A 15499-nucleotide genomic window follows, 5' to 3' on the forward strand; every position below is an offset into this window, starting at 1 on the left:
GAGTCCTTAAACTCCAGAATTTGAGAATATCATAGAAAGGGGCTATACGAATGGCCTTGGCGTGTACATCTACTCGTTTTGATGATCACGCCTAATCTCGAGTCCTAGATGCATTTGCAATTGAATCGACAGCCTTTATCCCCCATAACCATTATGACAACATTTTGTAGTGTTAAACTCGTACAGTCCATATTATTACTCTTACGATTGTTTTAGTGGCATCAATGAATAGGTCATATTCATAACTAGTCCGACCCGAGCGAAGGTATTCACAGTTAGTAATACGATCAGTAGGTCAGTTTCCGATTTTGACTATAGGCTTATTTGATCAACAAGTGGTAAGTAACGAACTAACGGTCGCAAATAATCTTCAACGGTTTTCTCCTTCCTCATCATTATCTAAGCATACCATATATGGATATGCTTCTATGGATTCTTACCTGTTAGATGCAATCGTGTTTGCAACAATACCGCTTAAGTACCTAAGTATCTTGAGTAACATGGTGTTTAGATGTTAGATCAGATAAACAACCTTGATACACATAATTTCGGTTAAAAGAGATGTTTCCCTGTAGAATAGATGATACATCATAAATAATTTAATTCAATTCAACTATTCAACTTGTTAAATGATCATGATGACATCAATGGGCAGATGAACATTGTACCTGTGTACTCTCAATGCAGGGTCCGATACCGGTCCGAGGATCCATTTGATTTTATCAGATCCGAACGTGCCCCACTAAACGCTCGGGCGCGCCATTAAAATGAAACTTGGGAAATTTTTATCTGATCCGCTGCTAGCCATCCACCCTGCCCACCCTGCCACCATCGCGCACTCCAAACGACGAAGCATGGGGATTCGTCCCCGGTCCATCCGCTTAAAGTTATCAGATCCGCCTCTGCAGACCGCCAAGAACCGTGGCATTGGTTTTGCTGACACACCTTAACACGCAAGCTTCCCAATATTTCGTGTATTACACTGGGGATGTGTACTACTTATGTATTCGGTCGGCCGGGTTTGGGGGACTAGGCCAGGAAGAACGCCAAATTGCGCGACCGTTGAGACACGTTGACCAGTTGACGTTCGGCCGGGCGATCCCTTGCATTAGCGCAAGAAAAGTTTTGGGCTTCGAACCTATACGGAGATGGAAAGTGGGAATGAAGGCCCAAAAGACCAAGAACTACCCTTTCAAAAAGGCAAGTCGATGTAGGTATTGTACTTTAGGGTACCTACGAGCACAAATGCTACCTCGTAAGTAAAGCTACCCACTGTAGCTAGACACTAGCTGAATAGGCCATACCGGGGTGATGGCGGAATAACTCGGCCTACACTTGCTTGCTGTTTGGTATGCGTGCTCGGTTTTGCTGGCTGAGGAGAAGATTCGGCTTCTGTAGGAAAATAAGAAATTCTTTTCTATTGTTTACATCTAGGCAAAAAAAGTAGTCTTCCGGGAGGATCAAGGGACGAAAAAGGTCTGCAATTGAAGGCGTATCTGAGTATCTGACAACCCAATCACACTTACCGGTCACGTTACACTACACACCTAGCCCAATCTTCATAAGCAATGGCGGCGCCATCCACGAACGAGCCGGTACTCAAGCTACCGCACCCGTACCTCACACCCTACCTTCTCGTCAAGACCACCCGCCCCTCGGAATCAGCCCCTTGGTTCCAAGTCAAACCCCAAGAAGTAGTCAGCGAAGATAAAAAGAAAAAGACTGCTACACCCTTACCAGAACCCCTCCACAGCGACAGCCTCTTCTTCACCGAGCCCGCGGACCTCAAGTCCAGCGAGCGCCCCGCCGAATCGAACAACACGCCATGGGGCCGCGCGCGCCGCTCCCCCAGCTCGACCCTAACATGGGATTCCTCCTCCTCCTCCTCTTCCGCGACGCCGACCCTAGCGCAGGCCTGGCTCGTCATCTACGTGCTCTTCACCATGCGGCCCTCAATGGAAGGGCTTCGCCTAACCCTCTTAGGGCCGGGTAAACAGTCTCTCGGAGCACAGCTCAAGGCCGTGCTCCTCGCGATCGAGCACCCGACAGCGGCGGGCCTCAGCGACGAGCTTCTCGTCCTACGAAGCACGTTCTGGCAAGGTGCGGGCTCGCCCTTCGGGCCTCGCAGCGTCTGGGTCCCGGAATCGACGGACCCGTTACCAAAGCCTTTATCATCTTACCCCTTAACGCCGCTCGCGCACACGATGACGGAGCCGGCGTCCTGGCACCCGCGGCGCGCGGCCAAGCCGCGCCCGGGCAGCGTCGTGTACAGCCGCTGGATCCCGCACCTGCGCGAGACCTTCAGCATGGTCGCGCTCGACTGGGAGGACCCGGCGCACCTGGACCTGTTCCACACCTGGCAGAACGACCCGCGCGTCTCGCAGGGCTGGAACGAGACCGGGTCGCTCGACCAGCACCGCGAGTACTTGCGCAAGGCGCACGTGGATCCGCATCAGATCACGCTGTTGGCGGCGTTCGATGATACGTTTTTTGCGTACTTTGAGGTTTATTGGGCTAAGGTACGTCTTGGGAAGATGGGAGGAGAGGGTTCTATGGGGCGTGAGGGGTATTATGGGTTGTGTGCTAATGTGTGTCTTTTCGCTTTTTAGGAAGATCGTCTAGGCGCGTATTACAGCGCGGGAGATTTCGACCGTGGCCGGCATTCGCTGGTTGGCGATGTAAGGTTCCGTGGCCCGCATCGCGTGACGGCTTGGTGGTCGAGCTTGATGCATTATTTGTTCTTGGATGACCCTCGCACAATGCAAGTTGTGGGCGAGCCAAAGTACATAAATAGCTCCGTGCTCATGTACGACTTCATGCATGGTTTCGGGCTTGACAAGTTCGTTGACCTGCCGCACAAGCGATCTGCCTTCGTGACATGCTCCCGCGAACGTTTCTTCCAACTCTCGCCCCTCGGCGAGAGCGAGAAATTCGTGGGCGGCACGTTGGTCGGATTAGTCCCTAAGTTATAAGCGTTATGGGCGCTGTGTTGTCACGTGTTAGGTAGTAATATCCAGTTACGCGTTGATGGAGGGGTGAAGAGGCTGAGAAAACAAGATCTCATTATTCATAATTGCCAGCTAGCGCTTATCTCTGTCTAAGATTGGTGCCTCATTTCGGGGGAAAATTCATACGATTCATTTAAATATTTGTATATTCATTTACCCACGAAAACAATTGCGCTATATTTTGACCAATATATTCACGAACTAGAAAAAAAGACAGAAAAAACAAACGTCATGACCGAACTGAACGTTAAGCTTTCACGATCTACCTAGTTAGTGTACGCGTTGATCGCGAATGAGCGCCGCTGAGCTGCATACAGTGCTGTTTTGCCCTGGTAACTCCGATTGCGCCGATACCACCCAGACCCAAACTAAAGGACAGACCGAAGTAGTTTTCATGCCTTCGTGCCTCCGAGATTAAGATGGTCCCAGACGACTGCGACAACATGTTAGCCACCGATTTCAAGGCTATCAGACGGGTGCAAAGGGGGGATGCAAATATGCAACAACTTACTCTTGAATCCTAGGTCCTCCTCGAAGAACCACTCCATCACCTGCTTGCCATGCTTCATACCCTCATTGCCGTACGAAAGCGCGTTCTTGCCGACCGCAAGACCGATCATAGGCGGCACCTCGGCAATCTCGTTGAACACGGGCTCCTTGCCTTGGATGTCCTTTAGCATCAGCTGGTGGATATTCCAGCCGGCGTATTTGCCCTGGTGCATGGCCCCACCGCAGCGCTTGATGCCGGACCAGTTGATCAGGTCGCCGACAGCGAAGTGCGACGCCGCGTCGCGGATCTCGTCGGAGGCAACTTGCAATGACGGCTTGATGTTGACATAGCGTTGCTCGTTGAGAAGTTCATCGGGTAGATACGTGGTCGTGGGCACGCTACGCGAGATGGCCATGACGACCAGACTAGCAGTCATCTTGTGGCCGTTTTCAAATTCGACATCCAAGACCTCGGTTCCGTCATCGTTCTTGACGGGGGTTTGGCTCTTCAGTCGGTGGTCCAACAGTACTTCGACGCCGGCCTCTCGGGTCAGGTCTAGCGCGCAGTCCTTGACGTTATCGGGCAGCGGCTCGGCCGAAAGGAGCTTACTCCGGGAGTGAGCCAGGGTAACCTTGACGTTGGGCTGGACCTCCTTGAGCTCGGCGGCCATCTCGATACCCACGGCACCTGTATGTGTGTGAGTGCGGAATCAATTGAAATGAAGACGCTCATATTAAACTGAGCAAGGGAGTAAAGGCTCTACTTACCACCACCAACAATTAACACGGGTGCGGTGCTTTTAGCCACGGCGCTGATGTGTCGGCGCGCCTCCTCGAGATAATCTTCCCGCTTGGCCGATTGCGGCACCACGGGCCAGACCCTCCGAAGACCGGTGGCGGCGACGAAGAAGTCGTACGCTTCGGCCCGCTCCTCCTGGTTCGGCTGTTCGACAATCGTGGCCGTCTTGGTCTCGGGGTCGATTTTGCTAACGGTGCCGTGGACGAAGCGTACGTCGGGCCTCTGCAGGATGGGGATGTTCTTGTAGTAGACCCACGCCTTCTCGGCGTAGGTGGCTGAGGCTAGAGCCAGAGGCGAGCCGATCACATGGTCTAAGGTATGGGCGTTAGTGGGAGTTCGCAATGCAATTGTTTCGGCCCGGGACACAATCGCAGCAGTTCATGCATGGTGGAGGATTTGGATGTGATAGGTCACATACAGAAGCCGTCGCGCTCGTCAACGATGGTAATCTCGACCGGGATGGGAGACTCGATGGTGTCGCATTTATCAAGCAGATTGATAGCTACTGCCAGACCGCTATAGCAGCCGCCGGCGATTAGGACTTTGTAGGGGTTGGCCTCGGAGCGGGCGGCGCTGACGTTGGTAAGGTTGGAGGCCATTGCGAACCTTGCTGTCGGAGAATGGAAGGAAGTGAAGTGGAACCGCGGAGTAGTTGTTGCGTTTGCTCCGCAGAAGAGGATGCAGCAGTATTTCAGAGACGGAGTCGAGAACCTGACAGCAGAAGCATTCAAATGGGAAAACGTTGACCGCAAAAACATGAATTTTTACGAACCCTAACTAGGTATCGAGGAAGGTATGTATGATTTTTCCCTCTTGCTCACGGCTAGCTGCGTTATAAATTGAGGAAAATAAAAGGAGAAATCAAAAGGAGTCGAGGGTTAGTCAGGGTCAGCTTCTCGGTACACGGATCACAGTCTGGAAAAATAGGCTGATGAATCTGATAGACATTGGCATTATTTGATCATTGGTGAGCCAAAGAATTATGAATAAGAGAAGACGATGGCGGACAAGGTAGCCCTGGTCATTATGTATTCGCAAGTACCTAAGGTAGGGGTCTAGCAGTTTTGGGGAGATAGTTACAGTTGGATCCATTCTACGAAGTACCGTGTGTCAATTCCCGCCAAGGGGGACACATGTCAATAGCCTACCACTTGGGTCTTGGGGAAGCTGCCCATCGTCGTACTTGGTGCCGATTATACGGTACACCCGGCTTCGTTCATCGTTGCTTCGTAGGTACTTACAAGGCAAATAGACACACGAAGAATAAAATAAAAGAAGATAAATAACTCATTTGTGACATTCGGGGTTTAGCTGAGAAGCTAATTGAATAATATTTCGACTTCTTACTAGGCTGCTAGGCAATTTGGTTGCTAGCTCCGGTGTGCATAATGCTTGGCCGGACCCGAAGATTCCAATTTCCACACGGATCTGATAAAAAATGAAAAGAGCGGTGATCACTCCCAGACGTCAGCGCCGCACAGAATTAAACGACGCGATGAGCATGTGGGGCGGGGACAAAGTTATCAGATCCGCAGTTTGCAGGGGTGCGGCATCGACTAACAGCGAAACCGGCCTTGGATTCGGCCAATCTTATCCGAGTATTGAACTTGTGTGTACTCCCATGTATATGGCGTTACACCTCGGTTAGAGTACACTGCATTCGTTCTTCGTTCTACTTGCTTTAGAACGGGGAAACTTTACCCGCTCCAATTCCCTACTAGGTATACTTCCTAGTCTGTTCTCTTTTCGTGTAACATGTGACTTAGATGAATATTCTTATTCGATATACTGTTATATGAGATTGCTAGATTCCAACCAGATATTTCGTGTCATTGACATGTTGTCTTTAACTCAAGTAACACCAGAGCTCAACTTGAATACGCAAGAATACGTCGAAGCGGAAAAACGGAAAATCGATAATCTTGTCGGTATAACAATGAAAGGAATTTTAGAAAAGTCGAAACTATCAAAAGGATTATAATCCTTGGCTACCATGTTAACTCCGGAATTTCGGGCCAAGGGCCTCAACTACCATTTACGGTAATAGCCAAGTACCTGATTACCTACTTAGGTAATTACTTACTATCCAATGAACTGGACGTAACTAAGCCCGACAACATGGATTTATGAGAATAGGGTACCACTTGGTACGGAGCCTCACGTCACGAAATAAACTCATCTCCTGAAGAGGGATATAAGTCAACTGGGAATTCGAAGTATTGCGTCTAAGCAAGATTTCAACTATATCGAAAAGGCTTAATTTCAAAGACATTTCAACAGTATGTGCATTACAAATATTTAACCCCCAACGCCACCGCATCACCAGCTCGTATTTGTGATATAAGGCTCTATGATATTAGTCAAAGCCCTAGAGTCGTAGTCACCAAGCTCCGACTCAAATCCCATCATGACACTATCCCAATCTTGCTGCGCCATGGGAAAGCCGTAATCAACGGGGCCTGGTTGGGCGGGGCTAGGCATTCGCGGTGAACCCTTCGAAGCCTCAACAGCTAGATCATGATCATGAACTTGTATTTGGTATCCCTCACTGCCCAAGGGGCTTTTATTGGCGCTCGATACTACGAGATTGGCAATGCGGCCAAAACTCTCACAAGCGTCATGAATCTTTTGGATGGTGGGGGAACTTGCACTTGTCGGTGCTAATATCGACACTACCGAAGAAAGAAGAGCCAAGTCGGTATCAGACGATGTCGCGATGGCATTTCCAGCCAATACAATAAAGGGCACAAACGGTACCAGGGATAAGGTTCTTCAGCAGACCATTAGCAACAGAACAGCGAGACTTATTCATAAACTTACATATTGAGAAACATCACCCAGTTTGCTGGGTATCTCCGTTGCACATTATCTCCAACTTCTACGAGTTTCGACAATGCCCTACGTGCCGAATCTACGCATTCATCCGAGCACTGCAGTGGATGAGGTTGCGTGGAACGGGGTGGGAGTATTCGGTACACAATAGTGAGAAGAGAGTAGGATATCAATTCGACCAATAAGGCGGCTGCTGTATACATTTCGTCCCATGTAGGATCCGTCTGGGTTGCCTAGTGATGGTTAATACAATTAACCGACGATCTCTAAATTAATTCTATTTAGAAAGAGACCGAAAGGAAATATACGCTGAAGCCATACCGATTTGACAGACTCTAGGATGCTAATAATCCGCGCAGCAAACCCTCTCACATATTCAGAACGGGTCTGTTGTGAGGCATGTCGCGCTGACCCCGAAAACAGGGTCTGTTGGATTTCGCCCATGATGATGGCTTGATGGAGAAAACCGGAATATACTCTGGTAACATTAGCATTGGTAGGAAAATTCAGCTGAAAAGACTCACCGGGCTGGAGCGTCAACTCGACCCGTTCTGATGGGAGTCGTCACGTCATAGTGATGAATGATAGGTGTTCTGCCGCTTGTCATAGCCAACCCCTTTTCCCAGCAATAAATATTCCAGAATACGGAAGCTTTTTGAGATTGATCCTGACTTCCAACATTTTCAGATAGACGATGGAAGCCCAAGTCCAGACAAGCTCTCGCGGCGGCGCTGATTAACCTCCATGCGATCGTGCTGTGCCCTTGTTTAACATAAAAGGAGCCCTAAATTGTCAGCACCGCCTTCCGCGTGTATGGAACAACTATACTTACAAGTAGTGCTAGGGCTCGGCACGACTCCCTCGAGGGCTCCGAACATAAACGAAGACACTGCATCGCTGCGTCTGCATTTGCCTTCAACAACCCACAGTGCGAGCGCATCGCTTCGACAGTGGTACCCATGCGCCCACGCTCGACTTCGTTGACGCCCGAAAAGAGGTGGTAGAGGCCAACATTGACACATATCCAGGTCCACAGCGAAATAGGTTCTGTTGCAAAGTAGACGCCTCGACACATGTCAATGAATTCATCCTCCTGGAAAAAGGGGATGTCTACGAAGAACTGTTGCTTGTGAGACTTAGCTAAACGTAGAAGCTTGAGAACAAGATCTACCGGGGGCAACGGTAGTTTTCCAAAATCTAAATCATCTGTTGAGGGAAGAGAAGACGTGGCTGCTGGCGCTGAAGGTGTGGTATCGGACGCTTCTGCGCCACGGAGCAGCTCTGCGACTTTCCGGGGGGATAGTGTCGTTGAGGCCTCCTGAGTGTCAACGTTGAGAAGTTCGGAAGCAGCGAGTGCTGCTTCTAAAGCATTTTTGACTTGATGGGCGTGTGACTGGAATGAAGTATCACCATTGTACCCTTCACGAACTTTAGACAGACTAGGGACCTGTTCATCAATCATCGGTGGTGGTGTATGATGTGTCGCCTCTGATGTTTCCCCCGTCGAGCAAGGTGTTGATGTCTTGCTCAACATAAGTGCCTGGAGCATTTCTTTGACATCGCTCAGCTGACGTCTAACATCTTGTACAGCTTCATCATATTTCGATGATATGAGGACGCGCTGCCGCTTCTCGGACGGCCGGGGAGTGGTCCGACAAGCGATATTAAGGGTCACGCAGCTTGAGCAGGGTAACCGCCTATCACATTTAGTCTATCTAAAGAGTTAATCTAGCTCAGATCAGGATTCTGTGAAGCATCGCACATACCTTCCGAGACTTGCAACTATCACACTAGATCAGATATATGCTTATATTAGCGCTTATTGCCAAATAAGGGTTAATAGATTTGCAGGGGGGTACTTACTGCCGGCCTTCGCTCTAACGGGAGACTAGTAGTTTCCGTTTCATTCATTTTTTTTTAAAAAATCGCAATATTCCTCGATAAACAAACAGAACATGGAATAAGAGATTCGCTAACTTCAATTCCCGGACCCGGGCTACTTAGATTCTCATCGGGTCCCTAGGCCGCCGAAGGAATAGGTGAGATGACGACACTGAGGGCTGAGGTCGGGGGTAGATATCTAAGCCACATTATGCACAGCCACATATAGAGACAGGGGTAAATAGGGGTAAATAGGGGTAGTACACAGATCTAAGAGACCTAAAGAAAACGGGTCTATTAAAACAAAACACGAAATGAACTAATCATACTGAAATCTATCTATACCAAAGCCTCGATGTATCCCATTTCGAAATAAAGTAGCCCCGCGGCTCTTTCATCACTTCAATCCATGAGCGATGTACTCATAATCCGAATTTCATCTTACGCGACCCTCGAGATCTTGAATCCTCCCGGGACGCGCCTCTGAAAAATTTCAGTCGGGTCATAAGAAGCGGCCACATCTCGCATATGCTGGATGTTCGCAGCGCCATAGCTTCCAAGAACATCCTGGCTGGCGTCCGCATAGTTGAGGTAGACGAAATCCATCTCCCCGTTAAGCGATCTCGTCGCCTCTTTGACACGTGCCGTGAAGATGCTCGCCTCCAGCTGTGCTACTGCGAACGCCGCCTCGCCCTCGCTTGGGTCCACCGCGACGCCGCTGTCCCACAGGATGCCGTTGTATGGGATGCTGTCTAGCCCGAGCATATTCCCACCCTTTCGGTGGCTAATTTGGGCCATATAGGAGGGTAACGGCTGGAAGAAGATGTATGTTACGAATTTGTCTGGATTTATGGAGCGCTTGAGCGTCTCGACGTACTCCTCGTGGAGCTCGACGCAGCGGCGGATGATCTGCGGATCGTTGCGGAAGGTTAATGTTGTCCCAAAGTTGCTACAATATGTTAGTCAATGATTTAAAACGCGCCCGTGGACAAAGCGGGGGGAGGGGGGACAAAGTACTTGGTGCCGCCGGGAACCTGAGATCCAACCGCAGCCTTCGCCATACTTTCAAGGGCAGTGGCATTGCGTAAATTGGGAAGAGTTCTCAGCTTGTCAAACGTCGTCGATGAATTCGCGTTGCCTTGTGTGTTGACGTGGATCAGACCGATGTAGATATCGGGGCTGGCAGAAGAGTTGTAGCTATAAAAAGTCACGAGAGCATTATCCGCCAAGGACTGGTTCTGGTTAGTGAATCCAACGACAGCGTCTACCACGTCATCTGAATAATCGCTACTCAGGATGCGCAGTTCGTAGTATATGTCCTTGGCTGGGATAGCTTCCATGTCGTATCGCGTCACAATGCCGAAGTTGCTACCGCCTCCTTTGAGAGCTCGCCATAGATCCGAATTGGTCGTGTTGTTGGCATTGACGATGGTGCCGTTAGCCAGCACCACTTCGAAATTGACAACAGTGTCGCAGCCAAAGCCCATTCGCCCGGAGAAGAATGAATTGCCGCCTCCTAGCAGGAACCCGCCTACGCCGACATCACCATCGCGACCACCCGTCACGGTTACACCATATTTATAAAGGTTCGTGTATACATTTCCCCATCGGCCACCGGGTTGGATCTTAGCGAGGTTGGTTTGTTTATCGTAACTGCTCGAGTTCATCATAGTCAAGTCGATAGTCACGCCGTCGGCGATGTTGTTGCTTCCGGGCCAGCTGTGACCTCCGCTACGAATTGCAATATGCCAATCGCCTGCGCCATCATTGGCATTAACCAGTGCAGTCAATGCAGTAGAGACTTCCTTGGTATTGTGCGGCAAAACGAGACAGTATGGCCTCATGCGGGCGTTCGCAGAGTACCAGGATTCGATTTGAGGTTCGTATCCGGCATCGGTCGCGAACAGAAGTCGATCTCCGAGACCAGCAGCTTTCAAAGCCTCGCACTATCAGGGGTGAGCAATGATGCTATATCTTATTTCCTCTGTAGGATACTTACTGGCAAGATTCCGCTGATGTTAAGGCTTGGATCATAACTACCATTCCTGGGCATCAACCAAGGAGTTGGTGACAGTTCTGCTGATGCGGAGGTAGTACTCGCAAGAGCTACTGCGGCAATGGCAGCGAAGAGCATGATGTCGGCTTTTAAAGTAGAAAGATATCGAAACTGTAAATTCCAATAGAGAGTTGGTGTGATCGATGAGAACTGTAGTTCAAACGATAGTCCCTAAGTCTGAAATCATCCATTATTTATATCCATTTCTTTCTTGCGCAGCAAGTCCTACCCTCTTCGATGTAAACGATTGCCATAGCCACCTACAGCTGTTCAGAATTCGGTGTTGCGATTTCCAATGTTATTTGACATATCATGCGGCTTCTCCGTGCCATCGACGATAATTGTGGGGATATTGTGCGGAGGCCTAGGGAGCCGATAGTGGAGAGATCCTCCGGGCATTTGGATGTTAACTTCCGATGTCAGCAATGCTACGTGCTGCGGTCATCAACCGACGTCCTGTTGGGGCGCTGAGGGTATAATAGCATGTTAGCACCCTAAAAAGAGGATTTGGTAGGACTTGTTCCAGTAAAATTCGCTGTCCTGATCGTCCTGAGCTGAATACCCTTACCTATCTGACTATTGAATGATTACCGAGGATCTATCAAAATGCTGCGTAGAGCTAATTATAAGAAATATGAACCAATTTCCTTGGTCCGACCGAAATGAGGTGTGGCTAGAGTGGAAGTAATTGGATTTGTTTTTTTGTATTCTGGCCCTCTGTTTTCTGTAGGTCCTACGGCAGGAAAGGAAAAAGGAAGAAAATTAAGAAAGGGACAAAAAATTTGGTTAACCCACCCTCCTAGACCGAAGTTCATCTAGTTTCACAAGATCAAGTAGCAGGTTGGTGGTCAGACGCCATAAGCCTACATGTCGCAACCATAGAGCTACTCCCGAGTCGTGTAGGGGCACCCAGCTGTTTAAGGTGTGATTTTGCTAACCGTCAGAGCATCGGTCTGTAAAGGACTTAGTCCTTTGGGAATTTAAATCCCTGGTGTTTTGGCCATCTAACCACTAGACCAATTGCCCTTGAACTATTGGGTTTTAATTTTGATTTATATGCTTTCTCAGGTAGGTAGTCACCAACCACGTTTGCCTATGGATACAAGACTTCAATACAAGTCGTCGTCAATAGATTTCACTCGCCACATTAATCCTACATACGAGTAAACCTCCAAGATAAAAAAAAAGCGGCAGCGCCATTTTTACCCCCTATTTCTCATATTGCACATTTTAAGCAGGTTTGTATCTGAACTATCTGCCTTTCTTGCTTCCTGCTCCCAAATACTTCCTTTTTAGAAATTGAAATTGTTTAGATATTATAAATCATCATGTTACTAAGGTATTCTGGTTCAGAAATCTCCGACGGCCTTATTATCGTAGCACTCTAGTGTAAACTAGTGATAATATGCATATAAATTCCTATGTAGAAATCTAAAAAAAAAAAATCAACTTATAGCTATCACTTTTAGCTAAAACGAGCGACATATAGCCATGGTACATTCTCCCACCAATATATAATGACCGACTCCACTGATAGTTGTTCCACCCGCTATGTATCACGGGTTTCCAGATAATACATCATCTTACCCCTTCCAACTATACCATTCAACGTTCGAAGCCCTAGTTTAGCACAAACTGGGGTTGCTGCAGCCGGGGCAGAACGCCTCGTTTGAGCCATTCTCGTAGTCAACAATGGTGCAATGAGCGCCATCGCCACCACCAGGCCCAGTGCATGAGCCCGACCTGCACGCGAGGTTGTAAAGGCCCACTTGGCATGAGGTGCCATTGCATCTCTAAGTATGGAAACTCGTCAGTAATCATTAATATGACATTGGGGTGAGCAGGATACCTACGCCGGGTTTGGTAGCGGTGCTACGCTTGTCGACCTCATTTCCTGTAGGTGAAGCAACCGCCGAGACGACGGCGAGGGCGATAAGGACGGAGCTAAGAGTGAAACGCATGGTTGTGGTTTTGAATAGGTAAGAATTGGGGATTTTATTTTGGATATCGTAGGTAGATGTATTTGATACTGTTGCTTGTATGATGGTGTTTGGAGTTGAACGGTCTTGGGATGGAGATTTCTAGGCTTGAAGAGTGCGATCACTCAAGGTTTATATATCTGCCGAATTTACTTCTTTTGGGCCAGAATATGTTAGAAGCATGATTGAGACCTTCTTCGAATCATGCCTATTTCATTTGTCTCCCCAACATGTATTTAATGTGTAACCAACGCGTGAGCCTTGCCAGTAAGCTTACTCAATATGCCATGATATGACCTCAATGGCAATATCTAATCACCGTAGTCACACGAGGCCAAATACATATGAATATATTTCTTCTAGCATCGACTGGCTAAATAGTTTGTCGATATATTGTCAAATTCGACAAAGGCCAGTGACTGAACAGTTAAAATGTCTACCATGAGACTATTGCACAAATGTGACGATTCAGTCGTATCCTGAAGAGGTAAAGTTCTAGACATCTGAGAGAATGCAGGGTTCATCCAGGTCGTTGTATCTCCCAAAGTTGCGATTGACCACAGAAAGGTTTTACTAGATATAACATACTAACAGATAAGTAGAATACACTGGCAATTACGACAACCGGATTTTGAACAGCTATGAATGTCTTCCCGTCAGGGGCACATTTACATTAAAAACTTTAAAACCTTTCTACAGACACTACTCGCTAAGGATGTAGTATATACCACTGATATTATGCTGTATTGCGGATTCCATTTGATATAGTTGGCTTTTTCCCGATGCCTTAACATAGGTATACTACTGGGTGAGGGGGGTATTTGGTTATTATTATAGTAATAGTCTCTAGGGGTGAACATAATGTCAGCCTGCGCGTTTATAATTAAGCCATTTGGACTTAATTGGTTGTTGGTGTAAATATTATTACCCTTTAAGGCAATTATATCCCTTATATTAGAATTATTTAAAAGGAAATAACTATTTTAAAGATAATATCACTTTTAATTATAACAATTATAGATTTAATATAATGTTAATTAAATAACTTTATTAAGTTTAATAATTATTATTAAGTTTAAAAAAAGAAAAGAAAAAAAAAAAAAAAAAAAAACTTATTATAAATAATTAAATTTAAGGTTTTAAAATAATATTTATAATGTAAATTATAATTAAAAAGTTAGTTTTTTTTTTATAATTATTTAAACATTTAAATTATTATTAAATTATAAAATTATTAAATATAAACTTTAAAAATTTAATATATAAAGTTTATTTAAAAAAATTAAATTAATTTTTAAACTTTTTAATTAATATAATAATAAGTTTTAACATATTATAATAAAATTTTTAAGCTTTAATATAATTATTAAAATAAATAATAATTATAATTTAATAATATTATAATTATAATAATTATTTTAAAACATTATTAATTAAAATAAAATTATAAACTTATATAATAATATTAATATAATAATTATAATAATTAAACTATTAATCCTTTAAAAGGATTATAAAAAGTAATAATTAAGTTAAAGTATTAAAAGGTTTATTATGATAATGTTTAAATACCCCCCCTTCCCGGTAATGTAAGTATGTTACAAATCAACAAATAACGTTATACGGATTCGATCTAATACCATTGTCTAACGTAAAATGGTATCTCGGTTATTCGAATAAGAGGAGTAATTTAAAGAAGATGTTTTCGAAAGATATGCCACGTAGCAATGATATTAATCTGTATGGATATTAATATTATATTAGATGTTGCTATCGGCTGTGCGTATCAAACAATATCATTGAAGCTGCAACTGAAGTTCTTAGTGTAGTTTAAAAGTACAATCACAATGTCACGAGTGGCTACCGTATGATATAGTGGTATCATAATGCCAAATAAGTAGGTAGGTTAGGTAGTACCCCTTGTTTCGTTGGTGAAACAAACGTACGCTAAGCCGCAGGATCAGATCGCTGACGGTTGCATTCTATCTTGACTTAGACATTGATATGATATATATGGATTCATTGCCAATCTCTGCCTCTTAACCCAAAGCATCGAATGATATATGAAGTTTTCCTGGTCGAATAAAGACGTCAGCTTAGCACAATATATCGCGGCCGACTTCAGTTTGAAGCTTCAACTAGTGTTGTGCGCAGTTGTTATTGACCATTTACCTAAGTGCATGTTGGTTTAAATGATTGCTCGGAAGGGATATTCATCGCTGTGAAAGTACAGCTTCAACACAATCTACGTCCCTGGAAGTAACCAATAAGAGCGGGGAGAAATTATGAGCGCTGTTCCATGGTGATATCAACCTATGTCCATTCAAGGCTTTTCGGATCATAGCTGTAAGGGAAGAGCTGAGTAGCCTGACTGGCGGTGTAAAGTGGTCAGCTCGTGTAAGGTTGCAATATACCTAAACTAACTGTGCCACCAGTATACACCTCGATTAGTAGG

At 46.1% G+C, this 15499-nt stretch overlaps 4 protein-coding genes across 4 annotated transcripts; 1 reads left to right on the top strand and 3 right to left on the bottom strand.

Annotated features, from left to right (window-relative positions):
* The first annotated feature begins 1248 nt into the window (after positions 1–1248).
* On the top strand, positions 1249–3213 carry F4807DRAFT_313308 (acyl-CoA N-acyltransferase). Its single transcript, XM_047995093.1, has 2 exons — positions 1249–2519; positions 2610–3213. Exons 1-2 carry the CDS (start codon positions 1569–1571, stop codon positions 2970–2972), a joined length of 1314 nt encoding a protein of 437 aa, XP_047857708.1. The 5' UTR covers positions 1249–1568; the 3' UTR covers positions 2973–3213.
* F4807DRAFT_313345 (FAD/NAD(P)-binding domain-containing protein) lies at positions 3112–5345 on the bottom strand. The gene is made up of 5 exons (XM_047995094.1): positions 5069–5345; positions 4715–5007; positions 4266–4607; positions 3520–4185; positions 3112–3441 (listed from the first exon to the last, which is right to left on the bottom strand). Exons 2-5 carry the CDS (start codon positions 4893–4895, stop codon positions 3401–3403), a joined length of 1230 nt encoding a protein of 409 aa, XP_047857709.1. The 5' UTR covers positions 4896–5007; positions 5069–5345; the 3' UTR covers positions 3112–3400.
* A 934-nt stretch (positions 5346–6279) lies between these two features.
* F4807DRAFT_471636 (uncharacterized protein) lies at positions 6280–11143 on the bottom strand (the record flags this gene model as incomplete). The annotated part of the gene is made up of 9 exons (XM_048002941.1): positions 6280–7066; positions 7117–7361; positions 7450–7606; positions 7653–7912; positions 7961–8839; positions 8895–8910; positions 9455–9958; positions 10027–10955; positions 11009–11143. The coding sequence occupies 9 exons, from the start codon at positions 11141–11143 to the stop codon at positions 6616–6618; spliced, it is 3576 nt and encodes a 1191-aa protein (XP_047857710.1). The 3' UTR covers positions 6280–6615.
* A 1547-nt stretch (positions 11144–12690) lies between these two features.
* On the bottom strand, positions 12691–13026 carry F4807DRAFT_457278 (uncharacterized protein; the record flags this gene model as incomplete). The annotated part of the gene is made up of 2 exons (XM_048001015.1): positions 12691–12858; positions 12919–13026. The coding sequence occupies 2 exons, from the start codon at positions 13024–13026 to the stop codon at positions 12691–12693; spliced, it is 276 nt and encodes a 91-aa protein (XP_047857711.1).
* Between the last annotated feature and the right edge of the window lie 2473 nt (positions 13027–15499).

The sequence above is a fragment of the Annulohypoxylon truncatum genome (assembly GCF_022578515.1).
Source record: "Annulohypoxylon truncatum strain CBS 140777 unplaced genomic scaffold F4807scaffold_5, whole genome shotgun sequence".
Lineage (NCBI taxonomy): Eukaryota > Fungi > Ascomycota > Sordariomycetes > Xylariales > Hypoxylaceae > Annulohypoxylon > Annulohypoxylon truncatum.